The sequence below is a fragment of the Somniosus microcephalus genome, chromosome 4 (assembly GCF_052327205.1).
Source record: "Somniosus microcephalus isolate GS21.2 chromosome 4, FLI_Smic_1.0, whole genome shotgun sequence".
In the NCBI taxonomy this organism is placed as follows: Eukaryota; Metazoa; Chordata; class Chondrichthyes; order Squaliformes; family Somniosidae; genus Somniosus; species Somniosus microcephalus.
In genome coordinates, this window is record NC_140990.1 from 292,750,010 (window position 1) to 292,773,602 (window position 23,593).

Here is a 23,593-nt window from a genome sequence, read left to right on the forward strand (position 1 = left end):
TGTGGGCATGGGCTCCCTCGGGAGACACTGGCGCTTAGGCTCCGGCTTCCTCTTCCTCCTCGCCTGCAGCTTTGCTCCCACTGGCTGCTTGAGGGCCCATCTCCTCAGCTGGCGAATCACCATCTGAAAGCAGTGACGTACAAGAATGGCTTTAGCGTCAGGACAGGGGGGCAGTAAGGGAGCAAGGACTGGAGCGATTTAGTAAGTTGCATTGAAAGTGTAAAAGGCTGGTGTTGTGAGGGACAAGTGGAATGAGAGAGGACAGAAAGCTGATGACCTTACCATTGCTGTCCCGAACGGGGTCAACCTCTCCAGCGACGACGGGACCAATCATCTGGATGCGCGCCTCCAGGTCGCTGAGGGGTTGCGGCTGAGGCGGCCCTCCACTCGTCCGTTGCTACTGTCTCCTGTTGTGAGATAGCTTGGCCTGCAAGAAAAAGGATGGCGTGTGAGTAAATATCCAGCCATGGGCTTGCTTGATGTGCCTTCCATAGTTGAATAGCCCTTCATGTATGCAAGGTGTGGAATTATGAGATGGCCATGGGTCTTGGATGAGTGTTGGGCATTGGGGTTTTAACACCATCTGGCCATAGAGTGAGGTTGAGGTGGAGGGATGTAGAGGTACTGAAAAACAGCCACTCACCCTGATGACCCGAGTGAGGTCATTGAACTTTTTCCGGCATTGCGTATGGGTCCTGGTCACCATGCTCCTGGAGGAGACGTGATGAGCCACCTCCCTCCACACTCTTCTGTAGCTGCGTGGCAATGGCCTCCTGCCACTCTCTGGGTACAGTATTGTTCTTTGGCGCTCCACTGCGCCAACCAGAGCCACCAAGGCCCGGTTGCTGAAGCACTGAGCTCATTCCCTGGCCCTCTCCATAGTCCTTTCCAGCAGAATTGATGTACAGGCCTGTCCAGGCCGAGATTCAAGGCTGCAATGAGCAGGGTGTGGATGGAGAGCAAGATCGACTCTCCGCTTTAAGAATTGGCCAGCGCCAGTGAGTCTGTGTTCCATTGCTAACTGACATCACCTGAGCTTCACCAGTGCTCTGAGGTAGCGCCTCGCTCCTCGGCATTAGCGCCTTAAGAGAGGTGTGTAGCGCCTGATTTAGTGCTCCAATCACCTCCAGGGGTGATAGAAGCCAAGTTTGCAGTCGGAGGCGACAGTTTGCACCAAATTTCTCCCCCATAGACTCATACAGCCCAGAAGGAGGCCATTCAGCCCATCTTTTCCATGCCAGATCTTTGAAAGAGCCATCAGATCCACACTTAAGGGTGTTATTATATTAATTTTCTCCTAAAACTCAGGTACAGCTGACTGAGATATGGTATTGTCAATGCTTTGGATACAAGAGTCAAACTGGACAAGCAGGTGACACTTTAAAAGGCACCACTTTCATCAGAGGGCATTTGGCAAACCTTAGTGTGGGAAGGGAGGAGATCCAGAACACATGAGTATTGTTCTCATCACAGCTACATCACAGAACAGCACAAGATAGCTTTGGATGAAAGGAGCCCTTCAGCCTATTCAGATCATCCTTTCAGGTTACCAACAGCTTCCCATTAGAAAAGAAGTCCTGATTCCTGGCATTAATCACGTTTTCCTGCTCCAGTCAATTCCTGATCTGAACTATGGTCAAATGAGAAGGCTGTAGTGCATTCCTGCAACATGGAAGGAAAATTACAAGAGAGAGTCATGCCCAAGTGGTCTTCAAAAAAAGGTAGCAGATGCTTGGGTTATTGTCTGAAGTCTACAAACAAGCTACCCACACATCCGTTTGGTAGCAGAGAGGTCAAGGGCAGGCAAATCAAAGATGGGGAATGTTGGATCTGTGGTTCAGTGGATAAATAATTACACGGATGCTGTACATAAACAAATAACAGGTCTTTACTGGAGGAGGGCAATCTCTAGACTGGAGTACAGAGGCATGCGCACAGCTTATATACCGGTGTGGTTACTGCCGGTACTACAGTATACAGGAGCTGTAAAAAGTAGTTCTGACTTAAAGCACATACACTACAATTCCTCCCTTTTTAGATTAATAATACCTCCTCAATATTCAAATAACAATTACATTTTTACATGTACATTCAATAACAAAAGTCCATTTATAGATTCAGTCTTTGGGGCGGCTTCCTGACCCTTTCGGGATAGCGCCTTTCCGGAGGTTCTTGTTCTTGGTGCAGAGGCGATTCTGACCCCCTTTCATCGGGTAGTTCATCGGGTTCCACTGCTACTGGGTCTGAAGTAGATACTACCGGTATGTCGGGTTCATCCCCAGGTACTCGAGACATGGGGTTGACGCATTCCTGTGATGCTAAGACCTGATCGACGTGGCGTCTCACAATGTTCTCCCCGACATCCACTGCGTACATTAATGGCCCCTGCCTTGTACATATTGTTCCGGGTTGCCACTTCTCTGTTCGATAGTCCCGGGCCAAGACTGGTTGCCCTACATTGAAGCTCCTTGTCGGCTTCTCGTTGATGTGCTGGAATTGTTTGTCCTCAACATTTCTTCGCACATTTGGTCTGAGCAAGTCCAGACGAGATTTCAACCTTCGGTTAAAGAACATCATGGCCGGGGTCTGGTTGGTAACTGCATGTGTTGCGTTTCGGTCGGCTAATAAGAAATTGTCCATCTTATGCTGTAGTGGAATTTCCTCGTCGCACATGGCCTTTATCGCCTTCTTAAAGGTTTGTACGAACCTCTCAGCCAATCCATTGGTGGCTGGATGATACGGGGCGGATGTGTAATGCCTTACCCCATTCCTTTTCATGAATTTTTGGAACTCATCGGACACAAACTGTGGTCCATTATCAGAGCAGATCTGCTCTGGCAACCCGTTTCTTGCAAATATGGTCCGTAGGACTGCAATCGTTCTCTCTGTAGTGGTTGAAGACATCTTTATCACCTCAGGCCACTTTGAATGAGCATCCACTGCTATTAAGAACATTGAGTCCATGAATGGACCAGCGAAATCAATGTGCACCCGTTGCCATGGAGAGGAGGGCCACTCCCATGGGTGTAGAGGGGCATGTGGTGGTGCATGTGGTGTATGTGCCTTTAAGAGCCCCCTGTGTACTGTAATGCCGGTAATGGCCACTCGGGCTATATAAGCCTGTATATTGTCTTGTATCTGTTAGTTCACCTCCAGACTTTGTTCAGTAAACACCTGTGAAACCTACTCCTGCCTTCCGTGTCTCTATTAACACATGGATACAACAGTGGCGACGAAGTGGAAACGGACTTACCTGCAATTCGGCAGCACCTCAAGAAGATCGATTCCTCAGACGAAAGTCAAAGAAAAGCAAGAAAAAAAAAAGAAAAAAAAAAGACTGTGGTTTCACCAGCTAGCCGAGCTGGTGGCAGGTACTGCAATAATCCTTCCTGGGCGGCGAGCTGGGGCTCCATCGGCTGGCTCTGCAGCGGGGCCGAGCATCAAAGGCGGAGGCAAACACAGACAGAGGGGGGGAGCACTCGGGAGACGGCCGGCGCTGCAAAGCAGGTCGGCGTTCGGACAAGCAGTGGGAGGGAAAAGTCCCAGAGAGTCCGGCGGGAACGAGTCTCCACCTGTAAATAAAAACCGCGGAAAACAGCGTTGTCAGCAGCAGCAGTGGCAGGAAAGCGCGGGAGGCGCCATTTTTTTTCCAAGATGCCTAAGGCTGGCAATATTAATGCTTTCGATAACGATATAGAGAATTGGACCACATATGTGGAAAGAGTGGAGATATATTGCACAGCGAATGAAATAAAAGATGATAAAAAGGCATCGGTACTTCTAAATCTAATGGGTGCAAGGACATACGGGCTGTTACGAAACTTAATCACTCCAGCCAAACCGATGGACAAGAATTTTAAGGAGATTGTTGATACCCTACACTGCCAATTCGGGACAGGAGTGGCAGATTCTCTACGAGACAAATTCGTCTGCGGTCTCCTAAGTGAAGGAACACAAAAAAAGCTACTTTCTGAGAAAGATTTGACACTGGACAAGGCTTTCAGTGTGGCTGTATCATACGAAGCAGCAGCAAGAGCAGCTGCAAAGATACAGCAAAAGCCACAGGACTTCAGCACCCATGAAATGACATGGGGTTTCGAGAGATGTTATCACTGCGGCAGATCCACCCATGACCAGAGGGACTGCTGGTTCAAGGACAAAGCATGCAGGCAATGCGGTGAGATGGGACACATTACACGTGTATGCCAATCTGGAAACAAAAAATCCACTGACAGAAAAAAAATCAATAAAGAAAAGTACAGAAAGGTACAAATGATGACGGACAGTAGCTCTGAAGACCAGAAGAGCGATAGCGACTCCAGACACAAGAGACTAAGCTCTCTCAAATTACATAATGTAATTGCCAAAGAAGATTACCAGACCATTTGGGTTACCCTCATGATAGCGGGGTCCCCAGTTAAAACGGAGCTAGATACAGGATCAGCTCTGACCGTCATAAGTAGACGGGATTACGAGCGGCTATTTCCGCATATACTTTTGAAAGACACATCCATTATCTTGAAAACATATACGGGGCAGAAAGTATACCCCAAAGGGAAAATAAAGGTGCCTGTTGTACACAGCGGCAAGGAAATACAGAAGTTGTATTTATACGTTCTGCAAGATGGTGGTCCACCGCTGTTGGTACGTGAATGGATCAGGAAGATACGTTTGGACTGGCACTCCATTCAGGCACTGACGGTGACCAGTAAGAAAAAAAATGATGATGACATCATACCTGAATGATTAAAAGACATCTTGGCCAACGCCAAAGAAGTGTTCCAACAGGAACTAGGAACCTTGAAAGGCGTCACCGCCTCAATAAAGGTGGAAGATGCGGCAATTCCCAAGTTTTTTAAGGCAAGGCCGGTGCCATACGCAATTCGTCCAGCAGTTGAGGCAGAGCTGGAGAATTTGGAAAAGACAGGCGTGTTATCCAAGATAGATTGGAGCGAGTGGGCAACACCCATCGTCCCGGTCATGAAGAAAACGTTAAATAATGATAAATCTGAAGAACAGAGAAAAATTCGCATTTGTGGGGACTTCAAGGTGACTGTAAACCCAGTCATTCACACGGTACAGTATCCTCTTCCGAGGATAGAAGATATTTTTGCCTCACTATCCGGAGGGAAACGTTTCACAAAAATTGACTTGGCACAGGCATATCTACAGATGGAGGTTGAGGAGGCCTCTAAAAAGTATCTCACAATAAACACACACAAAGGCCTGTACCAGTACAATCGACTGGTTTTCAGAATAGCATCAGCTCCAGCTATCTGGCAAAGAGCTATGGAACAAGTCCTGCAAGGGATTCCTGGGACTCAATGCTACCTAGACGACATCCTTGTAACAGGAGAAAACGACAACGAACACCTTGCCTATTTGGAGAAGGTACTCGCTAGGCTGAGAGAACGGGGCCTACGAGCAAACTGCCCCAAGTGCGAATTTTTCCAGAAACAATTATCATATTGTGGCCACATAATTAATGAAGAAGGGTTGCATAAGTCCCCTGAGAAAATTGAAGCGGTCATAAAAGCACAAGCAACTGAAAATGTCTCACAATTAAGGTCGTTCCTGGGATTGATAAATTACTACCATAAATTTTTACCGAACTTGTCAACTGTTCTGCACCCTCTTAAGGAACTGCTACAAACGGGAGTAATTTGGGAATGGAGCGAGGACTGTAAACATGCCTTCCATAAATGTAAAGGCTTGATCACGTCCAAGGAAGTTTTGGCTCATTACAACCCATCACTGCCAATCAGACTGGCGTGCGATGCATCCCCTTACGACGTAGGAGCGGTATTATCACATAGATTCCCTGATGGCTCAGAACGGCCGATAGCTTTTGCGTCACGCTCATTGAACTCAGCTGAGCGTAACTATGCCCAGATCGACAGGGAAGCACTCAGCCTGGTATGGGGAGTGAAGAAATTCAACCATTACCTACACGGACAAAAATTTACCTTGTTGACTGACCATCAACCCCTCGCCTCCATATTCAGCCCTAAAAAGGGTGTTCCCATTATGACAGCACAAAGGCTACAGAGGTGGTTCCTTTTCCTAGGGGCACACCAATATGACATAGAATACAAAGGATCAAAACAGCATGGGAATGCTGACGGTTTATCGCGCCTACCGTTGCCAACGGTAGAAAAGGCACCTACAGTAGACCCAGTGGAGATGTTCCATTCAACCATAGTGGAATGTCTACCAGTAACAAATTCTGCCATTGAAAAGGAAACGAGAAATGACCCGACTCTCTCACAAGTCTACGATTTAATGGTGAAGGGATGGCCAGCACATGGCGAACCACTGTTGCCAGCATTCTCGCAAAGAAAAGAACAGCGGTCAGTGTGCCGAGGAACCTTGATGTGTGGATCCAGAGTGGTGATTCCACCCAAACTCCAGGATAAAGTGCTAAAGGAGCTTCACGAGGGGCATCTGGGTGGAGTGAAAAAAAAAGAACCTAGCCAGAGCGTTTGTGTGGTGGCCAGGTATCGATGGAGACATTGAAGAAATGACCAAGAGCTGCCTAGGATGCCACAAGGTCCAAAACGCCCCACCACAAGCCCCTCTACATCCATGGGAGTGGCCCTCGTCTCCATGGCAAAGGGTACACATCGACTTTGCTGGTCCATTTATGGACTCAATGTTCTTAATCGCAGTTGATGCACACTCCAAGTGGCCGGAGGTAATAAAGATGTCCTCCACCACCACGGAAAAAACCATCACAGTATTAAGGACCATATTTGCCAGGAATGGGCTGCCTGAACAGATCTGTTCTGATAATGGACCGCAATTTGTGTCCGAAGAATTCAGGAAGTTCTTAAAAAACAATGGGGTTAAACACTACACATCCGCCCCATACCATCCCACCACCAATGGATTGGCTGAAAGGTTTGTCCAGACCTTCAAGAAGGCCATAAAGGCCATGGGTAATGAAGACATAAAACTTCAGCATAAGGTAGATAACTTCTTGTTTGCATACAGGAATGCAACACATGTGGTTACAAACCAAACTTCCGCCATGATGTTCTTCAATAGAAGCCTAAGATGCCGGCTGGATTTGATCAAGCCAAATATCAGAAGGGACGTGGAGAACCGGCAATTTCAAGGCATGAATGAAAGGCCAACTAGAACCTTCCAGATAGGTCAACAAGTTTTGGCCCGGGACTACAGTACCGAGAAATGGCAGCCTGGAACTATTTGCACACGACTAGGACCGCTGATGTATACCGTGGACATTGGAGAAAGCATAATAAGGCGCCATGCTGACCAGATCATAGAGTCATCTGAAAAGGGACAACCTACACCACAACTCTATACACCTAATGATGAAGTAGAGATACCCATAGTATCTACCTCCGATCCGGTGATACTGGAACCAGATGAACCCGACACTGGCATTCAAGCCGAATCAGCCTTGCCAAAAGAACCTACTACACCACCAGAAACTACGCCACCACCGAGGCATTATCCGGACCGAGTCGGGAAGCCTCCAGAAAGACTGACTTATAATTGATTAACTGCAGCAATGTGTAGATTATTGTTCTTGTAACATGTTAATTAATGATTACTTAAAATATTATGTACTGGTTGTCTAAAAGGGGAGGAATTGTGGTGTATGTGCCTTTAAGAGCCCCCTGTCTACTGTAATGCCGGTAATGGCCACTCGGGCTATATAAGCCTGTACATTGTCTTGTATCTGTTAGTTCACCTCCAGACTTTGTTCAGTAAATACCTGTGAAACCTACTCCTGCCTTCCGTGTCTCTATTAACACACAGATACAACATTGCATTTTGGACCTTCTGGCATCCTAAGCAGCTCTTAGTTAGGTCTTCGATTTGTTGATCGATTCCCGGCCACCACACATAAGCCCTAGCTAGGCTTTTCATTTTCACTCCACCCAGATGTCCTTCATGTAGCTCATTTAGCACTCTCTCCCTTAACTTGGGTGGAATCACCACTCTGGATCCACACATCACTGTCCCCTGGCATACTGACAGCTGTTCTCTTCTGGATGAGAATGCTGGCAACAGTGAGTCGCCATGTGTTGGCCATCCCCTCACCGTCAATTCATATACCCGTGACAGCGTCGGATCATTGCGGGTCTCCTTCTCTATATCCGCGTTTGTTACTGGCAATCGTTCAATTATCAATGAATAAAATATCTCGATAGGGTCCACTGCTGGTGCTTCCTCCTCAGTAGGCAGTGGCAGGCGCGATAGCCCATCAGCGTTCCCATGCTGTCTCATGCCTTTATATTCTATTTCATATTGATTCGCCCCTAGAAACAGGGACCATCTTTGTAACCGCTGTGCAGTCATTACTGGCACGCCCTTCTTAGGATTAAAGATGGAGGCAAGTGGTTGGTGGTCAGTCAGCAAGGTGAACTTCTGTCCATGCAGATAGTGGTTGAATTTTTTTACTCCCCATACTAGGCTGAGGGCCTCCCTGTCAATCTGGGCGTAGTTGCGCTCGGCTGAGGTTAGTGACCGAGACGCAAAGGCTACTGGCCTCTCCAAACCGTCCGGGAATTTGTGCGACAGCACCGCTCGAATGCCGTAGGGTGATGTATCACATGCCAAACGAATTGGTAGTGCTGGGTTGAAATGGGCCAACACCTCTTTTGATGTGATCAATTCTTTACACTTCTGGAAAGCTCGTCTACGTTCATCATCCCACTTCCATGGTACCCCTGTTTGCAGTAGGGTGTTCAGCGGGTGTAATACCATAGACAAATTTGGTAAGAACTTGTGGTAATAGTTTACCAGCCCGAGGAACGACCTCAGTTGTGACACATTTTCCGGCGCTGGAGCCTTGACTACTGCCTCTGTCTTGTCAGGGGACTTATGTAACCCCTCTTTATCGATGACGTGGCCGCAATACGAGATCTGTTTCTGGAAAAACTCGCACTTGTATCGATTAGCTCGTAGCCCATAATCCTTTAATCTGGCGAGCACCATCTCCAAGTTAGCGAGGTGATCACCGTCATTTTCGCCCGTGACCAAGATGTCGTCCAAATAACACTGGGTCCCTGGAATTCCTTGCAGGACCTGATCCATCGCCCTTTGCCAGATAGCCGGAGCTGAGGCTACTCCAAACACCAGCTGGTTGTATTGATAGAGACCTTTATGGGTGTTGATCGTAAGGTAATGTCTCAAAGCTTCTTCTACCTTCATTTGTAAGTACGCCTGGGCTAGATCAATTTTTGTGAAGCGTTTACCACCAGATAGCGAAGTGAAAATATCCTCAATTCGTGGAAGCGGATATTGCACCGTGTGAAGGACTGGGTTTACTGTCACCTTAAAATCCCCACAGATGCGGACCTTCTTTGGTTCCCCAGGCATATTACTCAACGACCTCTTCATTACAGGAACGATGGGTGTAGCCCACTCGCTCCAGTCCACTTTGAACAGTACTCCTGAACGTTCCAGCCCTTCCAGCTCTGCTTCAACCGCTGGTCTGATCGCATAAGGCACTGGTCTGGCCTTCAGAAACTTTGGGCTTGCATTATCCTCTATTTTAATTGTTGCTGTTATTCCTTTTAGTGTTCCTAGTCCCTCCTGGAACACTTCTTTTGCGTCAGTTAGCATTTTTGACAGTCGTCCAGGTGTGACGTCGTCATCCTTTTTGGCCTCCACCTTCAGTGCCTGTATGGAATGCCAATCTAAATGTATCTTCCAGATCCATTCACGTCCTAGCAGTGGTGGTCCTCCATTTGGCAATACATATATATCCATTTTAGGTATTTCCTGACCTTTATATGTCACTTTCACCCTTATTTTTCCTTTGGGGTAGACTTTTTGCCCCGTATACGTCTTCAAGACAATCTCTGTAGCTTTCAAGGGTATGTGTGAAAATAGCCGCTTGTAGTCTCTTTGATTTATGACTGTTAGAGCTGACCCTGTGTCCAATTCCATTTCCACTTGGACTCCGTCTATCTTGAGTGTAACCCAGATAATCTGGTGATCCTCCATTTCGGTTATATTATGTAGTTTCAGACAACCCAGCTCCTTGCTTCCGGAGTCTGTGTCACTTTTCTGTTTGTCTGAACCACTGTCCATCACCTGGTGTACCTTTTTGTACTTCTCCTGTGGAGATTTCTTACTGTTGGTTTTCTTCCCAGACCTGCAGACTCTTGCTATGTGTCCTGCTTTCCCACACTGTCTGCACGCTTGGTCCTTGAACCAACAATCTTTCTGGTCATGTGTTGTTCTGCCGCAGCGATAGCACTTCCCTGTTCCATAGGTCATTTCGTTGGTGCCATATTCTTGCGGTCTCCGTTGTATCTCTGCAGCGCCCCTTGCGGCTGCTTCATGTGATACTGCCATACTGAAAGCTTTGTCCAGCGTAAGGTCCTTTTCTGATAGAAGCCATTTCTGGGTTCCTTCACTTTGTAGCCCACACACAAACTTGTCCCTTAACGTGTCTGCTAGTCCCGCTCCAAACTGGCAGTATTTCGATAGCTTGCGCAGTTCCATTAGGTACTCAGCATTGCTTTAGTCTTTGTGTTGGTTCCTTTTATGGAACTTAAATCGTTCTGCTATCAGCAGCGGTGTGGGGCTTAAGTGGTCCTGTAGGATTTCTACTATGCTTCCAAAATCCTTGTTTCCCAGCTTCTCTGGGGTTATTAGATTTCGCAGTAACCCATAAGTTTTTGCACCCATGGAATTTAACAGAACCAGTGCTTTATTAGCATCTGGCACTTCATTCCCCCTGCAGTACACCTCAATACGTTCCACATATGTCGCCCAATCTTTGACTTCATTGTCGAACGTAGAGATACTGCCACTCTTTGGCATCCTTGGTTGTGCGTTAACTATCACCAATGGCGCCTCCCGCGCTCTTCCTTCTTCTCTGCGGCTCAATGGCACCTCCCGCGCTCTCCCTGCTTCTCCGCGGCTCAATGGCGTCTCCACTTGCTTTGCCCCATGGACCCTGATCAGCCCGTGATCCCTGGCTGTGCTCTGCGCGTTCTTCTCTTGATATTTGTCGACGCCGCTCAGTCTCGAACCCGGCTGTTTCTTACCCTCTCTCTCTCCAGTTTTGCAGTATTTTTCCTTGATGCCGCTCGGTGATCAACCCCCGGCTGCGCCCTGCTCTCTTCACCCTTTTTCTTACCCCGTCGACGCTGCCCGGCTCTCTCTCTCTGCCGTCGGTCGGCTGCAGCCGCCGCTGCTCGGGAAGGGTCTGCTCTGGACCTGTCGTCCGTCTCTTACTGCTCGTTGTGGCTGGGGAACCAAGCCCAGTTCTCCACAGCCTCCCCAATGAAGTTGGATCTCTGCCTGACTGCTGGGCGGTTGCTCGCGGTCAACGCCCGTGTTCCTGGACTCGACTATTTTTAATTATTTTTTTGTTTAATGTTGCAGCTAGATTCGCATCAACACTCGTCGCCACTGTTGGATCTGTGGTTCAGTGGATAAATAATTACACGGATGCTGTACATAAACAAATAACAGGTCTTTACTGGAGGAGGGCAATCTCTAGACTGGAGTACAGAGGCATGCGCACGGCTTATATACCTGTGTGGTTACTGCCGGTACTACAGTATACAGGAGCTGTAAAAAGTAGTTCTGACTTAAAGCACATACACTACAGGGAATAATTTACCTGAAGAAAAAAAGTCGTAAAGAATATTACTTCTAAAAATGTTCCTGGTACATGCAACCACCAATATTTTGGCACTGAAAGAAAGACTTGCATTTCTATAGCGCCTTTCACGACCAGCGGACGTCTCAACGCGCTTTACAGCCAATTAAGTACTTTTGAAGTGGAGTCACTGTTGTAATGTGGGAAACACAGCAGCCAATTTGCGCACAGCAAGGTCCCACAAACAGCAATGTGATAATGACCAGATAATCTGTTTCTGTGATGTTGATTGAGGGATAAATATTGGCCAGGACACTGGGGGTAACTCTGCTGCTCTTTTTCGAAATAGTGCCATGGGATCTTTTATGCCCACAGTTAGGAAGTTGATGTCTAGAACTGGCTTCCCATCCAGCCCAAACTGATGGGTAGAATGCCTCCCCTGTCTACTGGTTGTAGGGTTATCTTTAGCTGCATTTACCTGGATCATGTGAATGAAATCAAACTTTTTGCTTTCATTTCTTTCCTTGCCTCGCTTTTCATATTCTTCTGAGCTCATCTGGTTCCAAGTGAAGGAGATGTTAAGATCCTGACTCTTTTCTTTCACAAGTGCTGGAACACAGGTAGAATTAGAGGGAATTCAATAAAGTGAATGTAAACACTACTTTTGTTGCTATTTCATCAGATCTAGTTTCTAGACGTTCACATATAGACACATTTCATTACCTTCTGAATTTAAGTGAGAACATTGGTACGTTAGGTTTAGCCGAGGAAAAATAGCAGATATTTAAGCACTGAAGCAATTTGTTCACACCTCAAAGCATCGCACTTAATATTGAAAATCTTTAATTGTTTTGGCAAATGGTACACAACAATCAGAAAATCTAGTAGAAAGTGCTGGAATCCCTCACTAATTACATAAATAGATTTAAAATAAACAGAAAAATTGAATCAGGCAGGCAATTGAGTGCACAAGGTCCCCACCAGATTTTCCTTGGCCAGTTGACCGTTTTTCAGGTGAAAACCAGGCCGTTGGCAGTTGAAACCCCCCCATTATTTTAGCCACTCACTCTCAGTATCTACCACCCCCTCGTTATGAATAGCTGTACTACAAACCAGGATACATGTAACAAAATTAGAGGCAGAATAAAACTCCGTATATTTTTCCCCCACAATGTGCTTCTGGCATCAGTAGAGACTCCTCAAATACATTTCATACAGAATCCTTATAGCCAACAAACAGAGAAGGCTTTCATCGCATTAGACCCGGATGGATCTGAACCGAAGTCCCAGAAGTGTGTCCAACAGACTGTGTCACTCAGTCACCCAAAAAATCAGTGCTTCATAGTAATTTTAAAGTTGTATAATTTCCAACTACTTTTTTTTCTTCTGTTAAATTTATCCCCATCTTTAATCCGCCTTTCCTTGATATGTAGAATCAAAAAATCATGCAGCACAGGAGGAGGTCATTCGGCCCACTGTGCCTGTGCTGGCTCCTTGAAAAAGCCATCCAAAGAGTTTCACTCCCCTGCTGTGTCTCCATAGCCCTACATTTTTTTCCTTTTCAAGTATTTGTCCAAATCCCTTTTGAAAGTTATTATTGAATCTGCTTTCATCAACCTTTCAGGCAGTGCATTCCAGATCATAACAACTCACTGCATTAAAAATAATCTCTATTACCAAATGGATGTGTGGGGAGCCTGTTCCTAGGGACATCAGACACTGCCCCTGAATATCTGCCAGGGTATGTTGGAAACTCTTGGGCATGACTCTCCCTTGCAATTTTCCTTCTCTTCTCTGGGAAGACACCGCCGCCTTCTGATTTAACCATGTTTCAAATCAGAAAAAAACGATTGAACTTACTTTGATCCTTCATTTTCAGTTCAGAGTGTTAATGCTCTTCACTCAGCAACATTGTGCTCCCCCCATCTGTTTCATAGAAACATAGAAACATAGAAGATAGGAGCAGGTGTAGGCCATTTGGCCCCTCGAGCCTGTTCCGCCATTTAATGAGATCATGGCTGATCATCCAAATTCAGTACCCTGTCCCTGCTTTCTCCCCATATCCCTTGATCCCTTTAACCTTAAGAAATATATCTATCTCCTTCTTGAATATATTTAATGAATTGGCCTCAACTGTCTTGTGTGGTAGAGAATTCCACAGGTTCACCACTCTCTGGGTGAAGAAATTCCTCCTCATCCCAGTCCTAAATGGCTTACCCCTTATCCTTAGACTGTGACCCCTGGTTCTGGACTCCCCCGCCATCAGGAACATCCTTCCTGCATCTAGTCTGTCTAGTCCTGTTAGAGTTTTATAAGTTTCAATGAGATCCCCTCTCATTCTTCTAAACGCTAGTGAATATAAGCCTAATCGACCCAATCTCTCCTCATACGTCATTCCTGCCATCCCAGGTATCAGTCTGGTGAATCTTCACTGCACTCTCTCCATGGCAAGAACATCCTTTCTCAGGTAAGGTGACCAAAACTGCACACAATACTCAAGCTGTGGTCTCACCAAGGCCCTGTACAACTGCAGCAAGACATCCTTGCTCCTGTACTCGAATCCTGTCGCTATGAAGGCCAACATACCATTTGCCTTTTTAACCGCCTGCTGCACCTGCATGCTTACCTTCAGCGACTGGTGCACAAGGACACCCAGGTCTCGTTGCACTTCCGCTTTTCCCAATCGATTACCATTCAGATAATAATCTGTCTTCCTGTTTGACATAAATCAGTCATTCATAAAAGAAAGACTTATGAAATAATACTGAGCGGCCTATGGGTGGCGCTGTCCAGGGAGAGTATAAATACTCGGGCATGGGCCCAGCTTGCGCAGGACAGTCTTAACAGGAACTAGTGAAGGACACAACTAGACCTCCATGTTGTAAAACAGTTGATTAAAGCTTTGCTTAAAGCTTAGATCAAGTGCCTAGAAGTTTTCTTACATCACTGTTTTTGCCACCGAAGTGGATAACCTCCACATTACTCCATTTGCCATGCATCTGCCCAATCACCCAACCTGTCTAAATCATACTGGAGTTTCTCTGCATCCTCCTCACAACACACATGCTCACGCAGCTTTGTGTCATCTGCAAACTTGGAGATATTACATCTAGTTCCCTCGTCTAGATCATTAATATATATTGTCAATAGTTGGGGTCCTAGCACCGATCCCTGTGGTACCCCACTAGTCACTAACTGCCACTCGGAAAAAGACCCGTTTATTCCAACTCTTTGCTTCCTGTCTGCCAACCAGTTCTCTACCCCCAATCCTGTGTGCTTTAACTTTGCACGCTAATCTCTTATGCGGGACCTTATCGAAAGCCTTCTGAAAGTCCAAATACACCACATCCACTGGTTCTCCCTTATGTATTCGACCAGTTGCATCCTCAAAAAATTCCAGTAGATTAGTCAAGCATGACTTACCTTTTGTAAATCCATGTTGACGTTGTCCGATCCTGTCACTGTTTTCCAAGTGCTCTGCTATTACATCTTTTACAATGGACTCTAGCATTTTCCCCACTACTGACGTCAGACTTATCGGTCTTTAATTCCCCATTTTCTCTCTACCGCCCTTTTTAAATAGTGGGGTTACATTAGCTATCCTCCAATCCATGGGAACTGTTCCAGAGTCTAGAATTTTGGAAGATGACCAGCAATGCGTCTACTATTTCTAGGGCCACTTCCTTAAGTACCCTAGGATGTAGATTATCAGGCACTGGGGATTTATTGGCCTTCAATCCCATCAATTTCCCTAACACCATTTCCCTACAAATACTGATTTCATTCAATTCCTCCCTCTCATTAGACCCTATGTTCCCCGACATCTCTGGAGGTTATTTGTGTCCTTCTTTGTGAAGACAGAACCAAAGTAGGTATTTAATTGATCTGCCATTTCTTTGTTCCCCATTATAAATTCCGCTGATTCTGACTGCAAGGGACCTATGCTTGACTTTACCAATCTTTTTCTCTTCACATATCTATAGAATCTTTTACAGTCAGTTTTTATTTTCCCTGAAAGCTTACTCTCATACTCTATTTTCCCCCTCTTAATTACTCATTTTGTCCTCCTTTGCTGAATCCTAAACTGCTCCCAATCCTCAAGTTTTCTGCTTTTTCTGGCCAAATTATATGTCCTCTCCTTGGATCTTATGCTATCCCTAATTTCCCTTGTTAGCCACGGTTGAGTCACCTTTTTTGTTTTATTTTTATGCCAAACTGGGATGAACAAATTCTGTAGTTCATCCATGCCATCTTTAAATGTTTGCCATTGCCTATCCACCATCAACCCTTTAAGTAACATTCCCCAATCCATCCCAGCCAACTCGTGCCTCCTACCATTGTAGTTTCCTTTATTTAAATTCAGGACCCTAATCTATGAGTCAACTACTTCACTCTCCATTTTAATGAAGAATTCTATCATATTATGATCACTCCTCCCCAAGGGGCCTTGCACAACAAGATTGCTAATTAATCCTTTCTCATTACATAATACCCAATCTAAGATGGCCTGACCTCTCGTTGGTTCCTCGACATATTGATCCAGGAAGCCATCCCGTATACACTCTACTAATTCCTCCTCCAGTATTGTTACTAATTTGGTTATCCCAACCTATATGTAGATTAAAGTCACCCATGATAACTGCTGTGCCCTTATTGCACACATCTCTAATTTCCCATTTAATGCCATCCCCAACCTCAGCATTACTGTTTGGAGGTCTGTATACAACTCCCGCTAAAATGTTCTGCCCCTTACTCTGCCCATACAGATTCCACATCATCAGAGCTTATGGCCCAGTAATTCCTCTCCCAATGCGTGAGTACGGACGGGGTACTCACGCGTGTGCCCGGAGGAATTGCCGGTTTTCAGCATGCACAGCGCATGCGGGGAAAACCGGCATTTCCTCTCCTCTGACCCAAGGGGTTAAGACGCTGAACGTATGTGCGCAGGAGTCTGCGCGTGCGACTTGGATTTCCTTTATTTTTAAGAGAGTTGCGCATGTGTAAAGGCCTCCGGTTTTTACGCATTGAAAAACCACACGTAAATACTTAGTTTTACAGGTAAGTGGTCTATTAATACAATTTATACATTTTTTTCCCACAGGTTTATTATTTTAAAAGAATTTACAGTAAGGTAAGTTTAGTTATAGCCCCAATTTTTTATATAATAATTTTTTTCAAATTTTAAAATTATTGTTTAAAATAGTTTTTTACAGTTATTTATGGTTCATTTAAGTAGCTCAATGTTTTTTTTTAATTTTCTTTCACGTTTAAGTAGTGTTTTGGGGCCAGGAGTTTTCATGAGTTTGACAGCTCTTACTGTCAAACTCATGAATGAACTTTTGCAACCTCCCATTGGTTGCCCTGTGCTCACGTGATCCCAGCCGGCTCATCGCACTAAGTACGCCGCTGGGTCATGCACGCAGGACCTCAAGCGGGCCAGTGAGAGGAAATGCAATGCGGGCCACGATTCAAATGTCAGTGCGCCGGGTAAGTGCACATCGGAGGGCTTGCACGCGCGGCAAGCTCCCGATCCTAATTTCAGGACCAATATCCTTCCTTACTATTGTGTTAATCTCCTCTTTAATGAGCAATACTACCCCACCTGATTTTCCTTTTTTCCTGTCCTTCCTGAATATTGAATACCCCTGGATGTTGAATTCTCAGACTTGGTCATCCTGGATCCACCCAGGATTACAAAAATAGTAACTGTCTCTGGTTCCAAGTTATTCCACGTGGATTCAAATTGAACTTCCACCCTTCATGTTTTGGATCCACCCAGGATTACAAAAATAAGGATCGCAAGCTTCATCAACTCTTGGCACCAATGCTCCTCCGGAACCGTCTTCCCCGTCACTTTCCTCTGATCCCATCCCTTCTTCCAATCTCACCCCCTGCCGCATTTTCACTATCCCCTCTGACCTTCCCCTCTCTTGACCCCGAACGATCAGTTCTCAGCAAAGGCCTGAGCTTCATCCCCTTATGCCCCCATCTCAATGAATTTTGAGCTCGGCACGATGCTGAGCTCTTTTTCCGCTGCCTTCATCTCCGTGCCCACTTCATTGCCCAGGAGTCTTCCCCCGCACAGCTGACCCTTTCTCCCGCTTTCAGAATTCTCATTCTACCTGGACCCCTCCCTCTGGCCTCTTACCCTCTCTAGATCTTTTCATTGCTAACTGCCGATGTGACATCGGCCGTCTCAATTTCTCTGCTCCCCTCTCTCACTCCAACCTAACTCCCTCTGAACTTGCAGCACTCCATTCTCTCCGATCCAACCCTAACATTAACATTAAACCTGCTGATAAGGGTGGTGCTGTTGTTGTTTGGCGAACTGACCTCTACCTTGCGGAAGCTGAACGCCAACTCTCCAACACCTCCTCCTACCTCCACCTGGACCATGACCTCATGACCGAACATCAAGCCACTGTTTCCAAGACTGTCACTGACCTCATCTTCTCTGGAGATCTTCCCTCCATGGCCACCAACCTCATAGTCCTCCAACCCCGCACAGCCCGCTTCTACCTCCTTCCCAAGGTCCACAAACAGGACTGCCCTGGTAGACCCATCGTTTCAGCCTGTTATTGCCCCACGGAACTTATCTCTTCCTATCTCGACTCTATCTTTTCTCCCCTTGTCCAGTCTCTTCCCACCTACATTCGCGACACTTCTGATGCCCTCCGTCACTTTAACAGTTTTCAGTTTCCTGGCCCAAACCGTCTCCTTTTCACTATGGACATACAATCCCTCTACACCTCTATCCCCCACCAGGATGGCCTGAGGTCACTCCGTTTCTTCCTTGAACAGAGGCCCAACCAGTCCCCTTCCACCACCACACTCCTCTGCCTGGCTGAACTTGTTCTCACATTGAACAACTTCTCCTTTGACTCCACTCACTTCCTCCAAATTAAAGGTGTTGCTATGGGAACCTGCATGGGCCTTAGCTATGCCTGCCTGTTCATGGGATATGTGGAACATTCTTTGTTCCAGTCCTACTCAGGTCCCCTCCCTCACCTCTTTTTCTGGTACATCGATGACTGTATCGGTGCCGTTTCCTGCTCTCACCCTGAATTGATAAGTTCATTCACTTTACTTCCAATTTCCACCCTTCCCTCACCTCCACATGGTCCACCTCCGACTCTTCCCTTCCCTTCCTTGACTTTTCCATCTCCATTTCTGGCGATCGGCTTTCAACAAATATCCACGACAAGCCCACTGACTCCCACAGCTACCTGGACTACATTTCCTCCCACCCCGCTTCCTGTGAGGACTCTATTCCATTCTCCCAGTTTCTCCGTCTCCGCCGCGTCTGTTCTGACGATGCCGCCTTCCATACCAGTGCTTCCGACAAGTCTTCCTTTTTACCCAACTGAGGATACCCCTCTACTGTGGTTGACACGGCCCTTGACCATGTCCGTTCCATTTCCCGCACTTCTGCTCTCACCCGTTCCCCTCCCTCCCAGAACCACGATAGGGTTCCCCTTGTCCTCACCTTTCACCCCACCAGCCTCCCCATTCAACGGATCATCCTCCGCCATTTCCGCCACCTCCAACGTGATCCCACCACCAAACACATTTTCCCCTCACCTCCCCTTTCAGCATTCCGAAGGGACCGCTCCCTCCGCGACACCCTGGTCCACTCCTCAGTCACGCCTTACAGCCCTTCTCCTTTGCCTGGCACCTTCCCATGCAAGCACAGGAGAAGCAACACACGCCCTTTTACCTCCTCCCTTCCCACTATCCAGGGCCCCAAACACCCCTTCCAGGTGAAACAGTGATTTACTTGTACATCTTGCAATTCAATATACTGTATTCGCTACTCACGATGTGGTCTCCTCTACATTGGGGAGACCAAACGCAGATTGGGCGACTGCTTTGCGGAACACTTCCGTTCAGTCCGTAAGGGTGACCCTGAGCTTCTGGTCGCCTGTCACTTTAATTCTCCGCTTCACTCTCACTCTGATCTCTCTGTCCTCGGCCTATTACATTGTTCCAATGAAGCTCAACGTAAGCTCGAGGAACAGCACCTCATCTTTCGATTAGGCACTTTACAGCCTTCCAGGCTCAACATAGAGATCAACAATTTCAGACAATAACCCCTGCCCCCATTTTTCATGCTGTATTATTTTGCCATTCCCATTTGCAACATTTTATCTTTCCTGCCTCTTACATAAGCACTGCCTGTTCTTTCAATTCCTTCCTCCCCTCCTAACCCACCCCCCACCCCCCGCCATCTCTGCACCTGCTTAATATCTGTTACATCTCCAGCATTGCGGTGCAGGAGCTGCGATTGGATACATACTGGACCATTCGCGATGCTGAGGATGTCGTGGATATCACGTTTAAGCAGTTGGTCACACCGCAGGCAAAAGTTGGACAGGCAGAAAGGGAAGGGGTGAACGACAGACAGAGTAATAGGGGCAGGCAGGTAGTGCAGGAGTCCCCTGTGGACATCCCCCTCTCAAACAGATATATCACTTTGAATACTGTTGAGGGGATGGCTTATCAGAGGAAGGCAGCAGCAGCCAACTTCCTGGCACCAGGGGTGGCTCTGCTGCACAGGACGGGAGGAAAAAGAGGGGGAGAGCTATAGTAGTAGGGGATTCTATTGTAAGGGGAATAGATAGGTGTCTCTGCGGCCGCAAACGAGACTCCAGGATGGTGTGTTGCCTCCCTGGTGCAAGGGTCAAGGATGTCTCAGAGCGGCTGCAGAACATTTTGGAAGGGGAGGGTGACCAGCCAGTTGTCGTAGTGCATATAGGTACCAACGATATAGGTAAAAAACGGGATGAGGTCCTAAAAGCTGAATATGGGGAGTTAGGAAGTAAATTAAAAAATAGGACCTCAAAGGTAGTAATCTCAGGATTGCTACCAGTGCCACGTGCTAGTCAGAGTAGAAATAGAAGGATATTTCAGATGAATACGTGGCTAGAGGAATGGTGCAAGGGGGAGGGATTCAAATTCCTGGGATATTGGGACCAGTTCTGGGAGAGATGGGAGCAGTACAAACCGGACGGTTTGTACCTGGGCAGGGCCGGGACCGATGTCCAAGGGGAAGTGTTTGCTAGTGCTCTGGGGGAGGGTTTAAACTAAAATGGCAGGGGGTTGGGAACCTGAGCAGGGAGACAGAGAAAAGGGAAACAAGGATAAAAGCAAAAGATAGGAAGGAGAAAAACAAAAGTGGCAGCCAGAGAAATCAACGGTTTAAATCAAACTTGGCCACAGTAAATAATAATTCTAATAGGTCTAAGAGCATTAAAAAAACAAGCCTGAAGGCTTTGGCCTAGAAATTCGGTGGCAGCCCAAACGGGGCATCAAGCTCGCCTGGGCGCCGGAATTACTGCTGCGAACGGAGCCGTTGCGCCCGCCGGAAATTCAGTTTGAGTGCCCCAAGAGGGACACGGGGCGCTGCTTGAGGCGCCCCGCGTCCCTCTTGGTCGCTGAAACTGAATATCACAGCGCAACGTGCCGCAGTGCCACACACTGCGGCATGGCGCACTGCGGTGCTGCAGGCCTTCCTCCACTTCTTAAGGGGGAGGGGCCTGCACCAGCGTGATGACCGATCGCGAGTGCCGGCAAAAGAGCCCGGCACAGAGGAGAAGTGTCGGGCTCTCGGGACACAGCCGGCACTGCCTGGGGGAGGATCAGGAGGCCGGGGATGGAGGTGCTGGCAGGCGGCCACTGAAAAAAATGGCCGCCCCGCACCTCCACCTTAATTTGCACCACTACCGCCACAGGTAGGCCCCGTGAACCGGGCGCGATTTGCGACCGGCGTAACCGGGGTGAGCGCGACTAAATATCGCGATCGGGGCGGTAGCGGGGCGCTGCACACACCGATGACATCATCGGTGCCGGCGCAGTGCTACAGGCTAAAGCTGCCATTAGCGCCCCGCTAAATATCGCGGGAGGCATGGCCAGTGGCACTAAAGCCACTGAGTGCCCTCTTTAGGCGCTAACTGGTGGCGCAGCCCACCGAATTTCTAGGCCTTTGTGTCTTAATGCGAGGAGCATTCGTAATAAGGTGGATGAATTAGCTGCACAAATAGAGGTAAACGAATATGATTTGATTGGAAACATGGCTCCAGTGTGGCCAAGGCTGGGAAATCAAAATCCAGGGGTATTTAATATTCAGGAAAGATAAGCAAAAAGGAAAGGGAGGTGGGGTAGCATTGCTGGTTAAAGAAGGGATTAACACAAATGTAAGGAAGGAAATTAGCTCTGATGATGTGGAATCTGTATGGGTAGAACTGAGAAAAACCAAGGGGCAGAAAACATTAGTGGGAGTGGTATATAGACCTCCAAACAGTAATGCGGAGGTTGGCGATGGCATTAAAAGGGAAATTAGAGAAGTGTGCAATAAGGGCACAGCAGTCATCATGGGTGACTTTAATCTACATATAGATTGGGCTAACCAAATTAGTAACAATACTGTGGAGGAGGAATTCCTGGAGTGTTTACGGGATGATTTCCTGGACCACTATGTCGAGGAACCAACCAGAGATCAGGCCATCTTAGATTGGGTATTATGTAATGAGAAAGGTTTAATTAGCAATCTTTTTGTACGAGGCCCCTTGGGTCGGAGCGATCATGATATGATAGAATTCTTCATTAAGATGGAGAATGAAATAGTTGACTCAGAGACTAGGGTCCTGAATTTAAATAAAGGAAACTACGATGGTATGAGGCGCGAGTTGGGTAGGATTGATTGGGGAATGTCACTCAAAGGCTTGACGGTGGATAGGCAATGGCAAACATTCAAAGACCGCATGGATGAACTGCAGAATTTGTTCATCCCAGTTTGGCATAAAAATAAAACAAAAAAGGTGACTCAACCATGGCTAACAAGGGAAATTAGGGATAGCACAAGATCCAAGGAGAGGTCATATAAATTGGCCAGAAAAAGCAGTAAACCTGAGGACTGGGAGCAGTTTAGGATTCAACAAAGGAGGACAAAGGGTTTAATTAAGAAGGAGAAAATAGAATATGAGAGTAAGCTTTCAGGGAACATAAAAACTGACTGTAAAAGCTTTTATAGATATGTGAAGAGAAAAAGATTGGTGAAGTCAAGCGTAGGTCCCTTGCAGTCAGAATCAGGGGAATTTATAATGGGGAACAAAGAAATGGCAGACCAATTAAATACATATTTTGGTTCTGTCTTCAAAAAGGAGGACACAAATAACCTCCCAAAGATGTCGGGGAACATAGGGTCTGATGAAAGGGAGGAACTGAAAGAAATCGATAGCAAAATACTGCAGATGTAGGAAATCCGAAATAACAACAGAAAATGCTGGAAAAACTCAGCAGGTCAGGCAACATCCGTGGAGAGAAATTTGAGTTGACGTTTCGGGTTGGACCCTTCTTCAAAACTGAAAAGAAAAGAAACTAGATCGGAGGCAGGGCTGCGATCGGACAAAAGAATAAAAGAAACAAAAGAAGTAAAAGAGATTAGAAGCTAGACGAGATAGTAATAGGCTGGGATTAGGTGTAAAGTGTACTGGCAGGGCAAAAGATAGCTGCCAGGTGTGAGAGAGAAACAAAAGGAAAGGGGGGGGGGGAAAGGAGTGGAACAATTACAAGAGAAAATGAAATGGGGGCCGAGCTTATGATCTGAAATTGTTGAACTCGATATTGAGTCCGGAAGGCTGCAGACTGCCGAATCGGAAGATGAGGTTCATCCGACGCTTCAACAAAAAACTTTTCTTCTTCCTTTCCGATGTCAAGGATCGCAAGCTTCATCAACTCTTGGACACCAACGCCCCTCCGGAACCTTCTTCCCCTTCACTTTCCTCTGACCCCCCCTTCTCCCAATCCCACCCCCTGCCACGTTTTCACTATCCCCTCTGACCTTCCACTCTCTGACCCTGAACGATCAGTCCTCAGCAAAGGCCTGAGCTTCATCCCCTTACGCCCCCACCTCAATGAATTTCGAGCTCGGCACGATGTTGAGCTCTTTTTCCGCCGCCTTCGTCTCCGTGCCCACTTCACTGGCCAGGAGTCTTCCCC

The 23,593-nt window shown here is 47.0% G+C and overlaps 1 protein-coding gene across 2 annotated transcripts in view; it reads right to left on the bottom strand.

Moving 5' to 3' along the window:
* LOC147120546 (histamine N-methyltransferase-like) overlaps window positions 1-23,593 on the bottom strand; it is a 409,239-nt gene that overhangs the window by 322,670 nt on the left and 62,976 nt on the right. Inside the window, exon 4 of one of the 2 annotated variants that reach the window (XM_085986645.1) lies at window positions 12,075-12,205. The exons of the other annotated variant lie outside the window; for it this stretch is intronic. Coding sequence (XP_085842771.1) covers window positions 12,075-12,205 — 131 coding nt within the window. The remainder of the gene's footprint in view (window positions 1-12,074; window positions 12,206-23,593) is intronic. 2 annotated transcript variants of the gene reach the window in all.